This window comes from Athene cunicularia (genome assembly GCF_003259725.1).
Source record: "Athene cunicularia isolate RWA chromosome 1 unlocalized genomic scaffold, athCun1 chr1_part2, whole genome shotgun sequence".
NCBI classification, from domain to species: Eukaryota; Metazoa; Chordata; class Aves; order Strigiformes; family Strigidae; genus Athene; species Athene cunicularia.
In genome coordinates, this window is record NW_020799092.1 from 66,969,746 (window position 1) to 66,994,289 (window position 24,544).

Consider the following 24,544-nt stretch of genomic DNA (forward strand, 5'->3'; position numbering starts at 1 on the left):
AATTTTCCTTCCATAGCAGTTCTACTGATTCATTCTGTGGCTGTTAACACTGACGAATCTTTTATGTGTTTGTATTTTGCCTGCAGACTGAAAATCTGAAATGCTTTCCTCTTCATTTCAGTATTTTTGTGAAGCTACAACTTACAACAAATAAAAGTTTCTGATAATACTGTTTCTAGGTGATATTGTTTCCTTCTAAGAAAGTTCCTAGTAAAGGTGTCAGGGAGATTCACTCTGTTATGACATCTTCCACTTGTATACACTTTTACTTCCATACACCTCTCGCTCTATATAGATGTTCTGTGTGTCTCTGTGTGTGTGGTGTACAAAAGTGTGTGGTGTACATGCTGGCATTAGCCAGCTGGCTGCGGGCAGGGATCCTCTTCATTACAAATGGGCTTGGGCAGAAGCTATGCTAGAGACCATAGTTTAAACAGTGCAGGAGATTTGCTTTTATAAGGTTAATATATTATACTTTCTCCCTTGGAGACAGCTGTTAAAAGATTCACTGCCCTCATTCTCACCAAGTCAGTTTCTTTTATTTCTACATTTTGTAATAAAAGGTTTTGCAGATGAAGGGCTGTGTGTCACCCAGCCCTGATGAGACCCATCACCATTCTTTGTCTCCATTATCATTATCAAAGTAGTGGCTGTGCTGCCTTTTTTTTTTTTTTTTTTCTGGCTTTTATTTTTGAAGATAAGAGCCCATTTTAAAAGAAGGTCTACACTGCTCAACAGTTTGCAAGTTTACGGCTATGCCATTTTAAAAATAGTGTTTCAGGAATTTCAGCGGACTTTTCTGTACTTGGAAAAAAACAGCATTGTCTTTTTTATATATATATATATAAATTGCATACACGGGAAGTGGTTTGCACAGCTGGACTTCTGAAATGTGTAACTACCATTTAGCCAATTCACTGCCCACTTTGTAAGGCCAGTCATAAGCAGATTTTCTTTTTATAGGTAGACTCTATTGTCAGAGTGAGCTCCCAAGTGATTTTTTCATCTGAAACCATAATGTTCGTCTTCTTCACAGGAGCTATAATTTATTTGAGTAACAGCTATGATTTGCTGAAAGCTCAGCCATTACCAGGGGTTTGTAAGGCACCGTTGTTCACTCAGCGTTCCAAAGCCTGTGCAGGCTGTGCCACACCAGCAGCCGCCCCTGCCGCCCGGCGTTAGGACACCTGGAAGGCGGGCGTTTTCCCGCCAGTCCCCTGTGCCTCATACATACCTGTTGGTCTTCCCAGTGGTGCGTGTCCAGCGTCATGGCCCTCCCCACCGGGACTGCCCCAGCCCGCTTGGTCTGCCAGCCGCCTGCAATATGCCGTGGCAGAGGCCACGTCACAGCTAAAAGCTCCAGCACCGTACACTTGAGATCTGAGGGGTTTTCTTAGACTGGCAGATGTACAATTGTCACATGGCCAGGGAGTTCTCTGGTGGCTGTGCTTAGAGAGATGCTGAAGTGACCCAAGGCAAACTGCCATTAACTTGCAATGGAAGTTATGCTCCTGATTTCTGGCATCGGTGCTGGGATGTTTGAATTTTATTTTGTTTTACAGTGAAGTGAGGTACCTGAGTTCAGGCAGATACTCCTGATCTGCAGAGATAGCCTCTGAGCGGAACATATTGCCAGCCTGCTCCTGTGACCCTACGGGACAAAGAGTGCAATCAGAACTGGGAAAAGAGAACTGTTTGCACAGGATGGATGTGTATGGGTGAAGTGCTAGGGCTTGGACAACAGGCCCGAGCCAGAGTTGACCTATAGATGAATCCTGTATATTTTATAACTGATAACCATTGTGCTAGTAGGTATTGTACTAAGTTATAACAACCCACTTATGCTGATGTAAAAAGTGCTAAAACATTGAAATGCTGAAGCCTGAACAACAGGCCCGGAGCTGAAGCTGCTAACTTAGCATGTAATCATTAACGAAGTATGTAAACTCGCTAGTGAAAGATGCATCTTAGACAAAATATTATCAGTAGTGAGAAGAGAATGTATCCAACTTCCCTTGTTTAGCCTTGTTCAAGGCTGAGAACCCAAGTATTTGGCCTTGTTAGAAACTCCCTTGGTTTCACCCCCGAGCCCTGGCCAGGCTTTGGGTGGAATCCAACAGGAGAATGAAACCAGAAATTTTCCGCCCAGAACAAAGGTGCCAGGTATTCTATTCTGGCTTACTGATTTTTGGGGATATAAGGCTGGACCCACTTTGTCATCCTCACCTATGGGTGGACGCACCGCGTAGGATTTCCCCCTTGCAGGGACAGGCTCTGCAAACCCTCGCTGTAACCGGGGCCCCCCAGCCACTGCGGGGCTGGATGATGGTAACATATGCAAGTGGTGATGGATCTTTCTTAATCTCTGTTCTCTCTCTCATGCAGTAATGACTTGATGCATTACCCTGTATTTTCCTGTTTGTTGCTTTAGGTGCATTATTCTGCCTTTTCTTACTGCATGTCTTATGTATTACACTGTTACATTATCTGGTTATCATTAACATAATACACCTACTCTTCACTCTGGTGTCCAAGTTTAATTTGTATTCTCCATATAGCAGAACATATATGGGGGCTTTTAAATGAAGAAATACCTCCTTGTTAGGTTATGTCTCATACCTCTCAAATTTAGAGCCTTTCAGTAGGTAAAGCTTATTTTCACTTCAGTCACTAATATAGAAACTCTCAAAATCTGTCCAGTTCCAGCCAGGTTTCAGCATAGATTGCACCATTTCCCAGTAAGGACTGAAATCATGCTGCTCAGTGACAGACACCCATTTTTCTGACTGGCTGTACATCAGAGCTGCATACATGTCTCTAATGCAATAATTCACCACTTGGGATATGTCAATCACTGTAGATAATCATGTTCCAAAGCCTTTGGATAAAAGCATATAGAATCCAATTACCTTATGATTTTTACCTGTAATTGCAAATCAATCAAGAAGAAATAAAACTATCTTTGTAGTGGTATGTGTGCTGGCAATGATTATAAATAAGGCAGTGTGCGCTTTTTAGCCACTAGATAAGTATTTTAAAGTCTTTATGTTACTATTATTGCATTTGTCCTTATCTCAGTGCCAGTCTTCCCCTCTGCTCAGGTGCTTTCTCTCACCTGATTTTTTGGTAACTTTTAGGAAGATCTGAGTTTGGTTTAATAGGAATCTCCTCTCTCTCAGCAGTAGCCTCAAATCCAGCTTTCTTCACTTGATACTTCAGCAGCCAGTGATATTAATCCACTGATATTTGTAACCTCCAGTAATGACCGGCATCCCACTATACACATCCAGGCATGACCAGCTTTCTCTGAGGCAACAGCATAGGCAGAGATGCTCTTTTTTAATCCATGGTAATCTTCCTGACAGTGTGTGAAGCCTCAAGGGAGCCCACAGAAATGTGTTTGGTTTTAACTGTGTTTGATAAGCATCAATTATAAGTTGAATTTTGTTGGGGAAAAGGACAGAAGGGTGCCTGTAGTTAACTGAAGACCAGGAGCATTGGTTTAATGGTGGCACTTGAATGCTTCTAAATACAGATGGAAAGACTCACTGAAAATGTTACCCTAAGCTTCAGCCAGAAGCAGTTTCAGTATGCAGCTGGTGACCTTTATTCCTGTAAAATCAGCTCTAATTACAGTAACCTGCAAGGTAAGGTTTTCTGGGCAAGCACCAACAGAAATTTTGTTTCACTAATGGGTCAGTTTATTGCTGGATGTTATTATGCCAAGAGCTTCAACAAACTTTGTAGAAATCCTTATTTCATTTTTGTGAAGAATTATCATTGTGGGAAATGAGAAGCTGAAGTCTTTATAGAAAGTGATTATTTCTCAGGTGGAAAGTGTTTGTGAATTGGCTTTTTAAGGGTTTTAGCAGACAGCAGATTCAGGAAGGATGAGTTTCCTGGAAAAAATACTCAACTCCCTGCATCCAATGCCTCATCTTTCCCCACAAAAGAGAATGACCTTTCTGCAATGCTTCAGCAGCCTCTTCTCACCGACAGCCTCTGATGGGAGAGGCGACAGTCCCAGGTACCCAAATCAGAGCTTGCTTCTCCAGGGCTGGTGACACTGAACACCAGCAAGATCTCATAAGTCCGTGAGTGGAATACCAAATGCTCACCCTCTCACCTAGCCACGCTGCTGTGAATTCACACCCTACACCTCAAATCAGTGCTCCCTCTGGATGCTGCAGCTCTCTGGATGTGAAAGCTTGCAGCGAGCTCCCGCGCAGCAGGCAGGCAGCTGCAGAGGGTGCTGCTACACCAGCTCCATGGGGAATCTTGGGCTGAAAGACAGAGTCAGTGAAGATGAGGCAGATAACAGCAAGAGGGCTGCTGTTATATTTAATAGAGCTGGGATAAAACGCTTCCAAATCAACTGCTTGCAGAGAGAGGGCTGTGATTTACTGATGCTGTGTCACACTCAGCACACAGGGACTGGCCTGGCAAAAGGACCCAGAGCTGCAGCTGATCATGGGACAAGCCAATACATCATACTGCAGAAGGTTAACTCTGTTCCCCGGGCTAGAGTAATTCTCAGGAAACAGGAGGTCTGGAAGGACATTTGCTCTCTGGAGAACCTGCACTCCGAATTTTCAGAGAACCCCAGACCAGCTGAGGCTGTTGGGGATCCCTGGAGCTTGCCGCGTCCAAGCTGGAGCAGGATGCTCTGAGCCATGACTGGCTGCTATCACCACACACTGGGCTGAGGATGGGGGAACAAATCGTGCCAGGTAGGTGATGCCAGAGGAGCGGTGCCTGCTCCCAGGGGCTGCTGCAGAGGCAGGCGCTGCCTGCGGCGGTTTCCTCCCTGTGCTGTGAGCAGGGCAGGAGCCCGGGGCTGGAGGAAGGAGACCTGGGGGTGCGTGAGGAACAAGGCTGGGTGCTGCTGCCCTGCCCCCACCTCTTGGAGCACATCTCCTGCCTCCGCTCACCCACGTTTCCCTGCAGCAGTGAAGAGCAGAGGTATTTCACCCTGACACCAGCTGGTCCCTGAGTGCCACAGCCGCAGCTCGCAGCCCCGCAGCGGTGCCTGGGGGCCTGGCTCACAACGGGCACTCATGGTTCTCCCACCAAGGACCTGGGGGGTCCCGCTGCCCTCTGTGTCTCCCTGTAAATCCCACCCACCATAATGAGAGGTGACATACAGAGATAACATAAAAGCTACCTCAGCTGGTGACCAGGCCGGGGGTGGCAGTCATCCACCACCTAGCTTACAAAAACTTGACTTTGCTCTTGATTTTTTCCATCATTTTTAACAGCCCATGAGAGGCGAGTGGCAGGGACACCAGCACCAGTTTAGCTCCAATACCACATGGTGCGGCTGCCTCACCCTCTGCCCCCCAGCCAACCACAGGGCTATGGGTACCCCGAATGCCAGGAGGGCAGGGGGGAAGCCACATAGCATCAGAGGCTGGCTCTGACTGCAGTGACAGGGCACACTATCACATCAGACACCCTGGACAAAATGAAGGAGCTCGTCAGAAGCAGTCAGATGGGGTTTGAAAAGATTAAACCAAGCACCAATTTCACAGCAAGGCTTCCTCCAAATCACCATTTCCTTCCCAGCAGGGACCAGGCCACTCGCTGCAGGCCACGGCTGCCACTGTGGGGGTGGAGACATCAGCTGGTGTTTGCAGGACAGCATGGTATGTGACTGCTCCCCTTCCACAACTACAGCGATGCTAAGTGACGCTGAGTGAAAGCTTCAGATGGACAAGCTGCATGAGGGATTTGGCGACAGCTGGCCGGGGACATGGGGTCTCAACAGCCTCAGCTGTGGAAATGGCTTTGAGAAGAAGGAAAGCTGTGTGGGTGGGAAGGCCGCAAATGCCACAGCACGGCCCAAGGGGAAGAGACACGTGTAAGACAGATGAGGCAGGGCAGCATCAGCCCTGAGCATTGTAATACAAACCCTCGCACAGTTCTGGAGAAAAAGACTAAAACAAATGCAGTTCAGCTGCACTACAGCTGCCTGTTCAGCACTCACACTTCATGCTTTGCGTATGAAGTCTGAACCAGCCTCGTCCATGCCCCTCACTGGGGTTTCTGAGTATTCTGGGAGCCTTTGTCACACTGCTGGGGTGCTGATGTCCCCTGTCACCTCCAGGAGCTTCACCGTGCTCCTCCCTCGGGGCACCCACGGCCGCTGCGGCAGATGGGGAAGGGCTTTGCACGGGCGCCTGGTGAGGAGGACCCCTTCCTTAGGAGACTGGAGGATCACTTCATCAGGTATCTGGGGGCAACGATGAACTACGCCAGTAACAAGATCAGGGAGACAGTGAACAACACCACTGACAGCCTACAAGCAAATAACCAGCAACTGGGTCCATTTAAACAAACTGCACTGCAATGTCCTCAAGCGTGTGGGCACCCTGCTAAGGAGTAGGGCAGGACATGCCAGCAGAGCAGGGCTTGGCCTAGAGCGTGGTGCTGAGGGCCCACCCTGCTCCCCTGCCGTGTCACCGTGCACGAACCAGCAAATGTGTCTGGAGACAGGGAGCTGGGCAGGGGAACTGGGGGTAATTCTCTCTACATATGAGGTCTTAATAGATTAAGCAGTTAAGAAACTGCAGTGCAGTGCTCCAGAAATATTAAAAAAACCCCCCGAAACTGAAGAACAAGCCTATGAATATCTGAGGTCCTGGGAAAAACCCCCACCTTTTAGAGAGATATTTAGACCATTCAATCTACTTATCAAAAGGTCAAAAAAAGGAAAACCAACTTCTGCATAGAGATGGCACCACAGGGGGCAAATACTGGCACCAAAGGACTCCAATGCAGTTGACCTACCAGAGGGTGACAGCGCCCAGTACCTGTCCTCTTGCCCTCAAAGGGGAGAGGAGGACAGTAAACAAGGCTCGCTGGTCTGCAGGGTGAGACATCCCGTCTCTCTTCTCACTTAATGCTCAGCTGGCACAGAGGGACTGGCTCTGGAAAGAGACACTGACTTGCTCAGACACAGCAATCCATGCTGAGGTGTTCATGCACCATGTCCCCACACTTGCCTCACTAACAGCCCCCCAGACCTTATGCCCTGCTTCCTTCCTCCAACCCCTCCTAAGGATTTGCTCTTTGCTCTTTCTGCCCATGTTCCCTCAGCAACCTGATCCAATCGGAGTTTCACGTATCACCTTTGTTACAAAGTTTAGCTAATCCAGGCACCTCTGCTCTCAAACTGCTCATGCATCTCTATCTCCAACCACCTCCCTGAGGCCCCAAAAACCTCACTGCTCCTCCAGGCGTAGATCTTCCCCACCTCTGGTGAAATTTAAGCAAGTGCATAAGCCCTTTCCAACAGGGATGGGCACTGCTTTATTGGAAGGGAGGGTGCCTTAAGTTTTCCTTCTCGCATCTGAGTCCTCCTCCAATGGATGTGGTCCCTGGCACCATCTTCTTATCCTGTGCACAATTCCTGCACTCCTGTGCAGATCTGTTTACTCAGCATGAGCTTCTGAAGAATAATCCACAAATTAGGGCTTGCTTGGAAATTTTTAATTTCCCTGTCCCCTCTTCTACTTGCAATAAAATGCACCTAAGCCCATCCCCGAGTGGTGATGGTCTTAATGGGGGCAGGTCATTTTGGATATGTGCTCCTCTTTCTTCCTTCATACAATACACATCTTACTGCTCCATATAAGACACACTGCTTTTATTTTTGGCATTATGGATTCTATTATAGCTTTCATGGGATATCACAGTACCCAAACTCAAAAGTGTGCTAACTAAGGCACAGGTCTCACTTGTCTGAAAAACAGATGGATCCTTGTATTCTCCTTGAAACCCAGACCCAAAGAGCTCTATAAAAAAACAACCCCACCTCCCTCTGTAAGCCTCTTGAGGGGATTTGTTGCCTTTTATTAATCAAATTCAAGATGCAGAAAATGTTTCTGGTAGTTCTGCAGTTAACTCTCAGGCAAAATCCTTCCAAATTTCAGCTCTATGCAGAGCTTCTCAATTAACTACACACACACAGAGGTATCGGGTAGGTCACGTATGTTAAACAAGTGAGTGAAAACCTGCCTTGGAGATAAGCTAATGAACAGCCCCACGATGAGACTGGTGGAACTGCTTATGGCAAATGCACATTATTATTTCCCCACAGATTTCATCTGGTTGCTGGATGGTTGAACGCGTTAATCTCTCCATTAGAAGAAGGGTTGAGATGCCATTCATTTTGGGTCAGACGAATTTGCTGGAAGTGAAACTGCAGCAGCTGAAGAGCCCAAGTACGTTTATGCAAGGGAGCTCTGCATGGCAGCGGGTGGCTGGAGGGACACAAGCTCAGAGGGTGATCACTGGCAAGCTTCTTCAACCAGTCCAGCACAACTCAGCAGGGGACCGCTGAGATCAGAGAAAAAGGACTTCTTTTTTTTAAGCTTACCTTTAACTTCCCCACCTACTTCCTACAAACTTTAGCAGCCTTGAAAGCAAGCACCTTGTGCTATGCACAAAGCAAAGGCTGTGCAGCACCTGTATGGATGACTTTGGTTTGGATGCAGCACCACCCAGCCTGGATGCCTGGGGCATCTGATCCTGAAAATGCTTAGGAAAATTTGGGAGCACCTACAGCTACTGCCTGCAGTTCAGTTCTGCTGATGGCAGAATCCGTTCAGCAGAAACCAATCCATCAATAGTTTTTTTTGTGATAGTAGCTACAGTAGAGAGAAATGGGAGAATGCAAAAAACCGAAGTGTTTGACAGCAGAGCCACCAGCTTTTCATTATCCCACAAATCTGCCCATGTGGTTTTGGTGACAAGTAATCTGAACCACAGCTACTCATCACCTTTATAAGCACTATCAGGCAGAAACCTAAAACCATAATCTGTCAGTACACAATTATTAGCTTCCTCTCTCCCCTCCCAGAGATGTGTCACCACAGATACAGGTTTGCCAAGCAGTCTCCTGCTGCCAGCATCTCCCCACCAGCTGTACTGACACCAGCTGGGATCTCTTTGCATCCCAGACCAAAAGGCTACATCTCTGTCAGAGGCAACTCTGGATCTCACAAGGATTCCATCATGGTACCTGTGGCAGGTGGCAGTAGCAGGACCAATTTCCACTTTGTCTAGCAGGTGCAATTCCTCCACCGCACTGGGGAGCACAGCCAGGGCAGCCCCCAGCACGGCACGGCCAAGGTCGTGATGCTCTTCATTAATCATTAAACTGGTTTAAGCTATTTTCTTAATAAAACACACAGAGTTAGGACACTCCACCATTAGAAAATAGCAACTACTGCTCTTTCCCCAGTCGATAATCAAGTCTGAAGGTACAAATTGCTGTCACAAAACTTGTCCTCGTCTGTGTTTGGGCAGGAGGCATTGAAAAGCCATGGGGGGACACCAGGACAGTCGGCAGCTCTGCACAGCTGCATTCAGCTCCCCAAACAAATCCTCAAGGAAGGAAGGGACGCTTCCAGTGTGCCATCACCACAGAAACACTATCTGGTTTGAAAAATATCGTATTAAGATCATATTCAAAGCTATTCTTACCCTTCACTTATTTCAGGCAATCCCAGGGGCTATTTTAGCTCATTTTGCTAAGCAATGCAATTTTGCAACTCTAAAAGGCAACCCAAATACCCAAAAAAGGAAACCTTGAGAAAGATCCTGTAATTAAGTATCTCACCTTTTATTTTGTTCATTTACACTTCTGGCACTGACAATTCTTTGAAGATATTTATTTTTATGTAAAGACCAAACTTCATTAAAGCAATCAGAACAGAAGTCAATTAAATAATTTTACATCACTTTAGTTTCAGAAAATGTACAACACTTCCATACATTATAGGCTTGACTGGTTGCAAAAAGAAATGGCACATGTTTGACATGGTTAAGAAATAACTTGGACAACCGAACAATTAGTTTTGCCAAAACCTGTTTTGTACTGAATACCGTAACACGTGCCCAGGGATTACAGTATGTGTGATGGCACCACATGCATGTTATTATTCACTGTGGAATTATTACTATCAATTTGGTCTCCAATGAAGTCTCAAATATTCTACATAGAATTTGTCACAGAAAGATCGGCTTAACAGTTTTGTAGGGGTATGAGATTCATGATGGAAAGCAGAGATCTGACTCGTGCCACTTCCCAGCCATGCCCTGGACCAGCAGGACACTGAGCACAAGGAGAATATCAAGCATATGAAAAATCCTATTCATTTCATGGGGACTGCTCTAACACCTAAAACTGAACAGATGGCAGGCGCGCGCTAGGCAGGGCCTGCAGCTTAATGCAGCATCCCAGCACCACAAAACCATCGCGTTTCACACCTGCTGAGGATCCATGAAGTTTCTGCTGCAGAAGTGATGATGATGGCCATACATTCGGTCCTCTCCAAAGTCTGTGTAATGTTTAAGGCAGCAAGAGAAAATTGCCTTTATTGTAACACTTCAGAAACTGATGTTTCCTTCAGAAATAGGAGGACAATATTCATAATTAATGTGTGCCCCTTATTTAGATAAATGTGATGGATGGCCAAACCAAATTTTGACAAACTATCTCAACAGAATTGAGGAATGTAACTGAACTGGAGTTGAAGCTATATAATTATACGTGCCAGATCATCCACATGTAACCTACTGTCCGGGGACCATGTGAAAAGGAGGGGATTTAGATGGAATCTGTATTCTTGAGGCCTGATGCTGGTCAAACTTCCCCTGTCATGAGTGAGCTCTACTGAAGCCAATGAGTGTGCACCTCCGATGAGAGGTGTGAGTAAGATTAAAAACATGCTGCTGGTTCACACTAACAGGTCATTGTGGCTAAAGTCTATTCTCATATACAGAACTCTGGAACACTATTAACACCCATTTACAAAACACTACAGTGATGGTTATTGGCACATAAAAAACTCCTTCTCTATATGAAAACATACACAAAATAGATAAGAACTGCCATTTTTTTCAGACTTTTAAAATCTATATGTAGTTGCCTTTAAGGAGTTTTAACCCCCAGTATCACAAACAACAATATTTCTTTAACAATGTTCACCTAGATTTTACTGTGCTGACATTTGTAACACTGCCACAACCTAGACCACTTTGTGGATTATGCTTAATTGTACTGTACACAAGGCGATGAAGATCGATAGAAAACCACTAAGATAAGATTTTTGCACAAAAATGTGACTTGTTAAAATCCAGAGAATGATTGAGTCACTTTATAGGCAGCAGCTACATGTAAGCTGTAAATGTTACCCGCAATAAAAACACATTTTGCCATAAAGCACATATTGTGGCATTATCTGCTTCTGGCCTGGTACACAAAGCGCAATTTTCTTCCCAATGCAGAGGAATGGGTTTGGTTAGCTTGACTCTCTCAGAAAAAAGTGCACAAATACCTTACTCTTTAAAGTGCTTTGCAGAACTGATTTCTACCCCGAGATCCCTCTATTCTGTTAAGACACTGCCTCTTTCTTGCGTAGCAATGTTCCACTAACAAAGCCTCTTAGGCAAGTACAAGTAAACTTTCAAGAAGACCGTGTTAGAAGAGTGTTGACATTGAGGGTAGAAAGCTGGGTATAAAGCTAACAAGTACAGGGTCTATCTTTTATTAGCCCACTGCATGTCTGTGGGACTGTACCCAACATTCTCATGGCCAAAGGAAAGACCCTTGCTCAGGGCCTGTAGCAGCCCCCAAAAGTAAAAACTTCTCTCCAGTGTTCAACTTGAGTGACTAAGAAGGGCAAAAGAGATTTCACCAAGGAAAAAAGTACTAGCTTTGCAAACTCCATTGCCACATTCTCACCTCTGCGTAGGCACAGGAGAGGAGCACTTGTCCCTTGGTCCCACCATCCTTCACCCATGTGGGAGACAAGTCAGAGTCAGCTCCTTTTGACTGTGACACCCATCTCTACTAAAACATGACTCTGTGGGGCTTTTGATGCATCATTTCTTCCTTCTCCCCTCCCAACCCTAACTCCTACACCAGTGAAATACTGCATTTACCAATTCAAGTAAAAAGAAGTCTGCTTTGGAACAATGATCCTTGGGATACATCCTCTCTTGTCCCAGAACTTCTGACAGGACTGTGACTGCAACTCACAAGGTAGCAATGTCTATGAGCACGATCCATCTAAGATGCATGCGCAGCAACGCGACTTCAGCCCTCCAAAAGAGTCCTGGGGCCTTGCTTTATTTCTGTGTTGATTTTCAAAACAGGTTTCCTTCTCTTGTTAAAAGATGATTTTGATCAACAAAGTGACAAGGGGAAGAAACAACTGGCAAATATCTGACACCCCCCCAACACTTTTGAATTTAAACATGGTTAACAAACTACTACATGTGAATTAATATGAATTAAATTTAAAAAGATTAAAAATGCATCAGGACTTGTTTCTTCAATACTTGCTGTTAGAACACAACATGTAGAGTCGGTAGATTAATCAGAATTGAAATACCTCAATTGTTGTGTATAATCTATACGCCCAACTCTACCAGCAGTATTACTCCAGCATTCCTGACGCACAGAATACCTGAATTAAGTGTGCAGTCCTTGTGAAGAAACAATTTCACATCTTCTGCAGAAAGCTTTCAATAAAACGATATTGTGCTTAGACATACTATTTATGCTACTTGATAAATTAAAATCCTGTCATAAGAAATTATTTAGCTACATCGTATTTTTATTCTTTTATCTGGAATGTTACTAAGTCTACCTTTAGCAAAAATCTCCTAAAACTTAAAATATGCACAAATATAAAAAATCTTTGCAAAATAGAAACATTTATTTAATTTTCTTCATACACTATAAATGTTCACAGATTCTAAAAATAAAACCCTAATTGCTTAATTTCAAGTATTCAATCTCCTTTTAATTACACATGATGCTTGGTACTAGGTTCTGTGTTTCTAAGGTATGGAATGTTGTTTTGGTGTAAAACAACCCTAAAAGGAAGGCTTAAACCCAACTCTGCAGGCGGGAAAGGGGGAGTGACAATAAAGAAGCCAATATATTTTGCACCCTCACAACCAGTAGCAAAGATGAATAAAATGCACGTGTTTGAATCATTTTGCCTTCAGGAAAAAAGCATGGGATGGAAACCTTCAGAAAACTGCTTTCAGTTAAGATTGAACTTGTGTGAGAAAGCAAGCCCAGTGCTGCACACAACTGAGTGCCACTTTTGAGAACATCCGTGAAACAAGGTTGGCAGAGGGATGGTCTTCTGCTGCTAAAAAGCCCAAGCGCTGCCTGCAAAACAGAAGAGGCTGATCTTGTGACAGCGATCTTTCCAGTGACTTTGCTTTGGTTATACCCAATAGATGCAGTGGTTTCCCCTACCTGTGGATACATGTGCCATAAAGCCTGAGGTCAGCACTGACATCATGCCAGCACAGGGACACCCTCTCTGGCTTACACCCCGCTCCAGCAAAACAGGACAAGCAAGGGAACATTCACAGGTGTCATGGTGAGTGCGGGCTTATGCTTCTGGGGGGATCAGAACCCTAAGTCCTCATTCTCAAAAGCCAGTAAATACCCACTTAACCCTATCAACCACATAAGCACAGGTTGGTTGTTACACACCTATTCACACACTGTGCTGGATAATTATTCTGAAGAAGAGTCTTCAAACACAAATTTTTCAGTTTCAGTAACAAAACCCCAAAAACTATTTTGTTCTCGTCTGTGCCAAGTATCCCTTTTCTCATTTCAGGTACTGCACCTTTGATGAAGGTTTCAAAGAGGTAACAGCCTAATGGGGACATCCCTTGGCGAGTGCATTTGCAGATATGTCTGGAGACCTGAGCATTTTCAACAGCAGGTTCTTTCAAGCATAAAAATATTATGTGCTTAAAGGGGAGGCAAGATGTAAGGCATGAGAATCCATCCCTCTCCCTGCACAAGATGATGTTCAAGGTCAAGCCACTCTTTGCAATGATTCGTTTGAAATTACCTCTGTCCGCTATGCTTTACCCTTTTAGTCCCAGTCAAGTCACAGAAGGATGCTTTAAAATGTTTTCTTTCGAAAAATATTTCTTTGATTAATGAAGTAAAAGAGAAAATAATGCAAAATACACCCAATAGCTGAAGGTGAATAATTGGAGAGTAAGAACTTCCCCCACAGAAGGTCAGATAACATGTCAGACTGACAACAACAAAACCCCACGTCATCCAATAAAAATAATTTAGTAACAAACGTCCAGTCTCAATTCTGAGAGTAATCCTACATTCAAAGTATTTTTCAACCCAAGAAAAGCCCACAAAGCAAATCTTTAAAAGCTACTGAACCCAACAACTTTCTTTAATCTTTACACAATGAAAAATAAATGTACTTTTATCACATAAATGAGGGGCAGCCCACAGGCAGAGGAGGTTTTGCACATTCTTTCATGAAGCAAATGTTTCAAAGATAAGAATTTGAATTGTTGACGCTTTCAAACTCGTATCTCTGAAGACTTAAAGCAGTGAGAACAGGGCAAGGAAAAAAAATAACATAATATTTTTACGTAGCTGCATAAAATTCAATTTGCCAAGGGAAGCAATCATGGCAGGTGAATAAAATCCCATTCATATTTTCATTACCATGCTAAAGGCAGCCAAATTTATTCTTGTGCCTGACATTTTCTTGACAATTTTGAAATGCTTCAGTATGGCAATTAATATGAGATGCAGATTTCTGCCCATTGCTACTACTTCTCTTTAGATACAGCAAGACACTCTGACTAAGGGCATTTGAAGGAGAAATGTGCTGAAGGCAATATGATTGCAGAAGGCGCAGGACAGATCACCACTGTGCATTTAGCAGCAAGAAAGCGCTCCCCGCCTTTCCTTTCTTTTAGCTAATGATATTTTGTGTTCAAAACTGGACACAGCATGAACTCAAACGTTCAAATGTGAAAAGGGAAAAGAAAAATATTTTTTTCTGAACTAACTGAAGCCTCTACACTGTACTTAGAAATATATACCAGTTCATTTGTACGTGTGGCCACATACTTAGTTCCGTTTTCCTACTGTCAGGTAGTTAATTGTGGCAGTTTCTCTCACAAACACTAACTCCTGACTGTAGTGTGTACTCAAGAGCAGCAGTGGCTAGATAACCTGGTGTAACACAGACGTATGCCACCCTAGTGAACATTCACCCAGGTGAGTATGGCTCTCTACTTGTTATGTCAAATAAATAAAAATGGAAATTCTCTTAGGATAAATTTGGGAAATGTTCCCTCTAATAGATATGGCAGATATTTGTATTTTCCTATCAGTTAAATCTTTTAAATGGTTACTGTTGCAGTAGCTTATGCATTTGTCATTGGTTGTATTGCACAGCAGAGCTATCTCCTAGGCTACTATGGGATGGGGATCCAACAGATGTCGGCTGCTTTCTGACTAGCTACTCTATTATTTTCCCTTTTATCAGCATTGAAGATAAGGACAACCCCTGACGGTCTAGGATAGCCTTCTGTATTCATCTGGTACAGTGCACCCTACTAAATTCTCGGGATGGTGTGATGTCGTGCACACTTGGTGAATTCACATAATTGTGGAATTCCATCCCTTTTGGAAGCCATTGCTTTCAGTTATCAAGAAAACACTAGCATATTGAATTTCCTCCAAAATGGAGCATTTTTGAACATGAATGCATTTTTAACTAGACAGTAGAAAGGAGAACCAGACCAGAAGCAGGGCAGTGAGGTCATCAGAGAGCTGCTTTTCCCCCAGAAGGCTTTTAAATGATTAAATACATCAGCAGCTGAAAATTATTCCACATCAGAAGCATCATTGTCAGAAAGATGGTAATTACTTCCCTTCACCCGAATATACTCAATATACCGCCCTTCATCAGAATCTGACATACCACATGTACATAGCCTGTTTTCAAACAAAGATTCAATTTCCTCTAGTTTTTTCCCTTTAGTCTCAGGGAGGCAGCCGTAGATGAAAACCAGTCCCAAGGCAGCAAACCCTGCATAGAGGAAGAAAGCTCCTGCAACATAAAACAATATGTACAGTCAGTTACTGAAGTTTCCATCCCTTCTCTGCTCCAGAGCAGAGGGAGCAGCAGAAGCAGCAGGCTGCAGTTATCAAAGGAGTATGTAAAAGCAAAGGTTGGAGTGGCATTGTTAAAAGAACAAGCTGCGGGGCCGTGGGTGTAGAAGGCCGCTTTATTGCATCATTCCACAACAGAGAGAATTAACAATTCTCTCAAAAAAGCAATTTCATTTCACATGGAAGATAATACATATCCTTTCTGGGCAAGTAGTTCTGCTGTTAAAATAAACAGTAATTAAACAGTTGCACACCTAATAAAACAAAGCAGATATGAAAGGCACGAACTTCCTTAGTTTATCTTAACAGCAAAGGAAACACTAAGACAAGCCCCTAAAATAAGAAACTTTAGCAAAACAGATAGAGTCAGGATTAAAGTAATGCTTGTGACTCTTATACCTTATTGTTATTTAAAATTCCTCTGCAGAGACAATTAGCAGTGATAAAGAGCTGATTCCTCCCGCCACCCACCTTACCTAGCAGGGCAGAGAAGGTACCAAAGGACCAACAAACATTTACCTGCCATGCGTTTCTAGACTGATGACTCAAAGGAATGACAAGCAGAGCTGAAAGGCTCTGTACTAATGATGTGAAGGTCACATCAGCTCCCTAGCAGCTTAATGTAATTTAAATGACTTGTACTGGAGTGGCTGAGCAGTAATCTGACAAACACTCCACAGGCTCCAGCAGACAGGACTTAATCAACAGCTGGGAGAGGGTCAGTAGCATCTTACACAGATATTGCTGCAAGGACTATCTGATATTGGCCTTGGATGCCATCATAAACTGGGAAACGGCATATGCTGTCTCCTTAAGTGAGAATCGGCATATTTCACAAGTCAAAAGTGGTTTTTTTCCAGCTCCCCTGTTTCAATCAACTGTCAAGGTTCTCAGTTAAGGACAGAAAAAAAAATGTTTCTTATGAAAGCTGGACGAAACTATGAACCAGGAAGGTGGTATCAGGTCTCTTGTCTTACTAAACCACCATGTGTTGAGAACACTGCATTCACAGTTGACATTTCATAGCAAAACCAACTGAGTTACCCAGATTCAGCAGAAAATCAGTGGTAGTACTGCATACACAGACACACGCTGTTTCTTACCATAGTACGTCAGATATTCGGCCGTATGCAGAAATGTCAGTGACACAAGCACATTGAAAACCCAGTTGACTCCAGAGGAACATGCGTTTCCAGTACTTCTAGCCCAAAGTGGGTAAATTTCAGAATTGACAGTCCAGGGCATAGGACCCATCCCTAGGAATTAGGAAAAAAGACCAATCTCAGTTTAATGGCTGAACTCAAAAGTAAATTTAACATGTAGCCTCACTATTCAACATTTTACCTTTACAATTTTTTAACTTATATGTGAAAACAAACATTTGCTTACCAGGAGCAAAGAAAATCAAGTACAAAATAAGGCCCAGAAGTGCTGTCCAAGAGTATGGAGTGGGGCAGAAATTGTATGCCCAAAACAAATCTTCCTTTCTGAATACTGTTTCATTTGAACACCTGAAAAATAACAAAACCCTTCATATTAAAGAATTTCCAGAGAAATGGGTGGCATCTCAGTATAAACATGGCACATAATGCCTTATGAAAAGCTAACAAATGTTGAAAAAACTTGATCCCTGTTGATCTTTGAGCCAAGTTCCACACTCAGAGATGTGCTTTTTCCCAAGCCTGGTCTTAAGAAGAGTAACACAAGAACATTCCTGAATTTAAACACTTGCCTTGTATCTAGATCTTCAAATGACCCGTCTTTACTACTCAAGTGGTCATACCAAAACCATTCGTGTGAATATCACACAGCACAAAAAGAGCTGTAGCAGCAGGATTTTGAGCTAAAGATGATGCTTGTAAAGATTTACGTTCAAATGGAAGTTAGTCCTTACATCATTGATGAACTATCTGCTGCACGCTTTGGGTGTAATTAGTAATGCCTATGGAGTGTGCCAAGGTTAAGAAAAGTTATAAAGAAAAGAGGTGCATACTTTCTTTTCTATACAGTGAAATATTTAGAAGGAGGTAGCATTTCTAATTAGACAATGAAAGTAAGAATCAGACCAGAAGTAAACCATGCCTGAGGTACTAAAAGAAGACGTATCTCTATTCCAAGGACTATGTGAAAATTACATTTCGAGGAACAGGTATAAAATCAGGTATTTTCATCTGGCTGATAACAATATAATGTATTTTAAAGGAATACTAGCAACTTTATTTTTTGTTACAATTTTTTTGTATAAATTTTTTAAAATTAACATTTGTTTAAGGGGACAACACCTCATAACTGTAACTAGAGGAACTTTTCAGCTGCAACATCAATTGCTTCTAGTCAAGAACCATGTACTTTTGGGAGAGAAGACTTAGGCAGACACCAGCCATAACAATGATATTTACTTGAAGAGAAGACATCACAGAGCGCTGAACATCTTTCTGGGTTATGATTTTCAGATCAGCTGAGTGCTTATGTGAAGGATGTGACCCTCTTGACAGGAAAACCAGAATGATGCCTGCAACAGGTGAAAGCTAGGCAATGAATGGCAAGATGGTGAGGCAACAGATACCCTGAAATGTTTCAGAGGACCTATGTAGTTGACTTTCAAAAGCAAATTCCAACAAAGCACTTCTCCTCTAACTTTTCTGTTAAGAAATGACCAGCCAGCCCCAGGTTAAACAGGAATGTGCTAAGCACTGATGGACAACCCTCACCACTCCTGGGGCAGAAATCTTCCTTATGTTGGTATGGATGTATCAACAGGACAAAATTTAAAGCAGGATATCACTGTGAAGTCCCAAACCTGATTTCAGGATACATGGAAATCCAAAGTTCAAATATATTTAAAAGAGAAGGTAACCCAACAAATACCAGTAAAATGCATGTGTGAAAGCCCTGCCAAACCCTAATGCTGCCTTAATGGCAGTAAGCTGTAAGATTTGCAGTTCTACCTTGTACTTGAGCAGCACCGGAATAAGTGGAGCCAGTGCTCCCCAGAGAAATGCCAAGCCCTTGATGTGCTGCTGGCAAAGCAGCCAGTGCCGGTGTCTACCTTTCCACCCTGATGCAGCCCTGCCTTGCTGAGCTCCCCAGAAAGTCCACCTCATCCAGTACATACAGATTCACTGTCAGTCTTGAGGTGAAAAACACACAGAAAACAGGCCAACTGAAAATCCCTCTCAAGGATAGGTCTCTCATGCCTAGATACAACAGGCTCACAGCCTCAGCTGTTGCCTGGCCACTGGAGTACCCGTCAGACTAAGACACCAGCAGCTTCCATGACAGAAATTTTTCACCTTTTCTCAGCCAAAAGTACTGCCGCCATCCTTGCCACTTCTTCAACTTGCTTCTAAGCATCACTCCAGGTTCCTCCTTCTGTCACTATGCTCTTTCATGGCTCAGCTCAGCATCTCTTTCAATGTTACAAGTGCAAAACATAGATCATTCATTCCCTACAGGTGTCCACCCTGATGCTTCTTTACTCCTCACCATGTGTGGGTTAAAACAGGTTTGAGCTGTGTCCCAGGTACAACACGTATAGAAGACTGAACCGTGCTGGAAAACCATCACTATGTTTAAACCAGAAGTTCCTTACATGTTAAGGAAATGGTGTTTGAAGGACTAATTACTGAACACCCGGTGATCCTGTTACCACCTCCCACTCAGCCCCATCCAGCTGCCCGCTCTACATCTGCACCACTGCAAGATCACAGGACTGCTCAGTTTCACACCATTTTAACAACATCACTTTTGCTCCTTTCGCTATTACTCTAATTTCATTTGCAGGTGTTTGGTAATGAATACAAGCATTTTAAAACATCTTGATGCCGAGATTGGTTTCTCCATTCTGCCCAGCCAGATCAGCAGCTCCTCGGAGAGGAGCCTCATGCTTTCTCTTGAATGCTAGTGTAAACAAAAACATACTGGGTTTATCATCTTGCATCCATCTCTGTCAGCGCAAACCAACCTGCTGATTCATACAGACACAACTACTGGGACGTCTGGATGTTTCCTTCCGCTACCATCTTTCCACAGATGTGTCCTACTTTCGACAGAGTGGAACACAAATGATACAAGGGAAAACCAGCTGTCTCCAAAGTCTCCTGTGGCTGAAGCCACTCATCTATTCCCCACTGTATGCCCATAACAGAGAGGAAGTCCTGTTGCAAGAAAGCGGATTCAGTGCATTGAAACAGGGAAAACAGCACTGGAGACTAGATTTAACAGAAACCTTGCTGCAATAAACTGTGCTTTGCTTATCCTTCAGTAGTAAACCAGCGTGGCACACAGAGTAAAAGCAAAGACATTTGCACTTGCTGGCATCTTGCAGTGCTGGGTATGTTGAAAAATAATACTGCTTCAAGGCTGGGGATCTGTTCAAGCTCTGTTGCTGTGCTAATTCTACTGCCATACTACTATTTTTACAAGATCTATTATTTTGCTGAAGAATATATTAATAATTACTGTATAATGTACTCTCAGATAAAATTCTGCATTTTGTCCTGCATGAAGAGAGCATCTATGATGGAAAGTGGATGAGCATCTACCTATCGCTTCACAAGCTGAAACATACATAGGAAAATGGCCTGTAAATGGCTTACAAGTGAAACAATGCAGTCAGGTACCAGTGCAAAGGTTTTGTAAATATCAATATGTTGGGTAATAGTCATATCAGTATAAACAGTGAAGACACACCACATTATTTCCTCTGAAATTACTGCCAAAGTGAAAACTTGATAGTGCTACACTGAAAATCTTTACTGTGAATTTCTTTTGTTACATATTTTCCAGATAATTTAAGACACATATCTGTTCTAATTAGTGAAAACTTGACCTTCCAATAGTTCATGAGGACAATTTGACTGACTAGAAATAAATCAGAACAGTAGATTTCTAAATTACGGGTATTATATGCTTGGTTTCATAATCCCAGAATCCATCCTTTATCAGATACGGTATGTAGTTCAGAAGATCTAAAGCTTTCCTCCCCGCCTACTTAAACTACCTTCATATGGCACAAAAAAGAAGGTAAGAGAAGAGCTGGTGTGGGTGGTCTAAAATGTTATTGTTAATTACAAGAGGATGAAACAGGGTAAGACCATTTCTTTGATAATCTAAATTTTCATAATACTTGAGCCAATTTGGCTGTAGAATTATTCTCAAGCACAACACTGAAAACCACAGATAGGAAAATGGCTAGGCAGTACATAGCACAGGCAAGTGAGCACAACGCAAGATAGAGACCCAGCTGATTTTCTCCTCAAATTTCCATTAACTTTTGCTTTGCTACGTATCCCTAAAGATATATCTTTTGTGGGAATTAAATGTTTCATTCTGAACAGTTCATATATTTTTAATACGAAAGCTGCTGACTTTTCATTGTCTTTTAAGCCCTTGAGAAGCATCTTAAATGGATTTAGATCAAAAGTCTTAAAAGGTCAAAACTCAAATCAAATCAGTCTAAGGAAATAAATTACTTCCAAAGAAAAATCACTAATGTGATCCTTCATCTACTTAAAATGCTTGTGAGAACAAGCATATTTCAAAATTACACATTCTGTTCCGAGATAAACTTTAACATCAGGTACAGAAAAACTTTAGACCTAATTCACAGTTTCACTAATCTCTCATTTCTCTGTTCTAGCAAGAGTAAAACTACTTAAGGACTGCTCTTATGCCCGACTTTTGTGTCTGGGTTATCAAGATGATGATAATCTACAATTTACCGACTTAGTCTCTGGTGTAACACAAATATATTGGATTTAAAAAAAAAAAAAAACAAACTCCTTTAAAGAGATTTTTAAAGTCTCCTGTGTAGAGTGCTGACTTTTGCATCATGCCAATCTAACTGAACATTATAAATTTATGCCAAGCTCATTGACTCATCTCTTCACCTGAAGCCTATTCATGGAAAGGACAGAGAGCCAAACAGACATCATTTAGAGCAACTGCTGTTTGGACTGAGAAAGGTTTTTGTCAAAGACGCTTAGGAACAACAAAGATTATTCATCCACAAGCAATTACTCATCCTGTGGAAGAATGCAGACCTTGACACTTGGGTCAGTTCTCACAATCTGAAGCCACTCTTCTTCTGCTAATGGTATTTAGTTGTCTGAACAGACCACTAACTATCCTTAAATTAATTAAAGGACAAAATTTAGCAAGGTACCAGTTTAACTGTGTAATAATTTAGTAGTAGTCAGATATGTAACTAAAGAGAACTTTGGAAACTGCCTCTACCCTGTCCATCAAGTTAGCACAACCCACAGAAACCAGTGAAACCACAATGTATAGTTTCACTATAAATCAGTATATTCTGATTTAAAGAAAAATCTCTGCTCGTTTCAGTGCTTAATTTTTATATATACATATGGTAAGATGCTATCTGAAGTACTGAGCAAAGCATCAATCTTTCCTGAAGGCGAACAGATTAATTTAAACCCAACTAATGTCTGAATCAATACTTCCTAAGCTTTCTCACGGTTCCCTAGCTACCGGCTTCTGTGCCTCAGAGAAGATGCATTGTAGCTCCACGCCTCTCTGAAGAGGTTTTCATCTACCGCTTTGACTTTGTAATTTATATGGAGAAATAACTCATCCATTAAACCAGATGTTGCTAAAAATATGCAGATGAAGATTCTTATGCCAGATGATGGCAATTGGAAAAAAAAAAAAACAAAAACCCAAATCAGAAAAGAACAAACAGACGCAGCCTTGAAAACACGTACCCATAAAATTTCATGGTATTCAGCTAGACATTGCTTATCCTTCATTACATAAAAATAACAGCAGCGTTTTGGGACACTCATTGAAGCCTTTTGCTGTAACCGGCAAAGAGTTTTTAAAATATTAGCATGCACTTCAAAAACTTGGGAAAATAGATTATTTCACAGCAAGAAAGCAAACTGCACCTCAGCAGTTTCAGTACATGACTGAAAAACAGTCTTTATACCACTGAGGCCCCCTGCTACAGGATCTAGCCATTATACCTATAGAGCTGTGGGTGATACCCTGCACAAAGAACAGAAACCAGGGCACTTTAATAGATACCAGCTATAGTCACTGCCACTATCCAAAGTATTTCAAAAAATCTTAAATTAAGAGACAAAGTCAGTTCCTTTCTCTATGCAATGCTTTCCATGCCAAGTAAGTTTAGTAGCAGCTACTAGAGCTAGAACAATACCAACAGGAAAATTATTCTCCTCAAGCTGAATGACTGGCACTTCATACTCTACATCTGGGAAACTGAAAGCACATATTCAAAGATAAATTAAAAAAGAATAAAACCCAGAAGCTTGGTTGCTTTGCCCACTAGAGAGCCAAAGGGTTTAGAGATCCCTTCTTTATTGTGTGCTGTATGTTGAGAACTGAATTTCTAATAAGGTTTTATGTTTAAATCAGCATTTCTTACAGATCTGCTTGGAGGCAGCACATAACATGTACAGAAATAACTGTAAATTACTCAGATTGAGTGTCTTTTCCCTTACTGGTTGTTATCTTCTGATCCCTCTTTTATCTTCTTTCTTACAAAAGAAACAGAGACTCTACAGACTGATAAAATCTCCTAAAATTGATCACAAGGAGTATTTCACTATAGTTCATACACATTATTAAATTTTAAAATTACTTTAGATTTAATTTACCCAAACAAAGACCCTACTGAAATAATTACTTCATAGAAATACCTGTCTCTAAGACATAACTGCCTTCCGTCATGCTTGGACAAATGTACTCTCACTGGATAAAGAGCTAGATGGATGGCTGGGCCCAAAGAGTTATGGTGAAGAGTGTGAAATCCAGTTGGCAAGCGGTCACAAGTTCCCCAGGGCTCAGTACGGGGGCCAGTTCTGTTTATTATCTTTACCAGTGATCTGAATGAGGGGACTGAGTGCACTCTCAGTAAGTTCACAGACACCAAGTTGGGTGGGAGTGTTGATCTCCTTGACAGTAGGAAGATTCTACAGAGTGATCTGGACAGGCTGGATCAATGGGCCAAGGACCATGACGTTCTTCAACTGGGTCCTGCCCTTGGGTCACAACAACCCCATGCAACACTACAGGCTTGGGGAGAAGGGGCTGGAAAGATGCCTGGTGGAAAAGGACCTGGGGGTGTTGGATATGAGCCAGCAGTGTGCCCAGGTGGCCAAGAAGGCCAATGGCATCCTGGCTTGGATCAGAAATAGTGTGGCCAGCAGGGACAGGGAAGTGATCATGTGTGTCCAAAGAAGGACAATGAAGCTGGTGAAGGGTCTAGAGCAAAAGTCTTATAAGGAGTGGCTGAGGGAACTGGGGTTGTTTAGTCTGGAGATAAGGAGGCTGAGGGGAGACCTTATCACTATCTACAACTACCTGTAAGGAGGCTGTAGTGAGGTGGGCGTTGGCCTCTTCTCCCAAGTTACAAGCCATAAAATGAGAGGAAATGGCCTTGAGTTGTGCCAGGGGAGGTGTAGATCAGATACTGGAAAAATTTCTTCACTGAAAGGGTTATCAAGTATTGGAACAGGCTGCCCAGGGAAGTGGTTGAGTCACCACTCAATGTGTGAATGTGGTGCTTAGGGA

The 24,544-nt window shown here is 42.7% G+C and overlaps 1 protein-coding gene across 1 annotated transcript in view; it reads right to left on the reverse strand.

The window, feature by feature from the left end:
• Positions 1–9,625: 9,625 nt before the first annotated feature.
• The window catches only part of SLC2A13 (solute carrier family 2 member 13), a 178,093-nt gene continuing 163,174 nt past the window's right edge, over positions 9,626–24,544 (reverse strand). The window contains exons 8-10 of the mRNA XM_026868199.1: positions 17,378–17,499; positions 17,092–17,244; positions 9,626–15,926 (exon numbers count right to left, since the gene is read on the reverse strand). Coding sequence (XP_026724000.1) covers positions 15,700–15,926; positions 17,092–17,244; positions 17,378–17,499 — 502 coding nt within the window. The 3' untranslated portion in view covers positions 9,626–15,699. The remainder of the gene's footprint in view (positions 15,927–17,091; positions 17,245–17,377; positions 17,500–24,544) is intronic.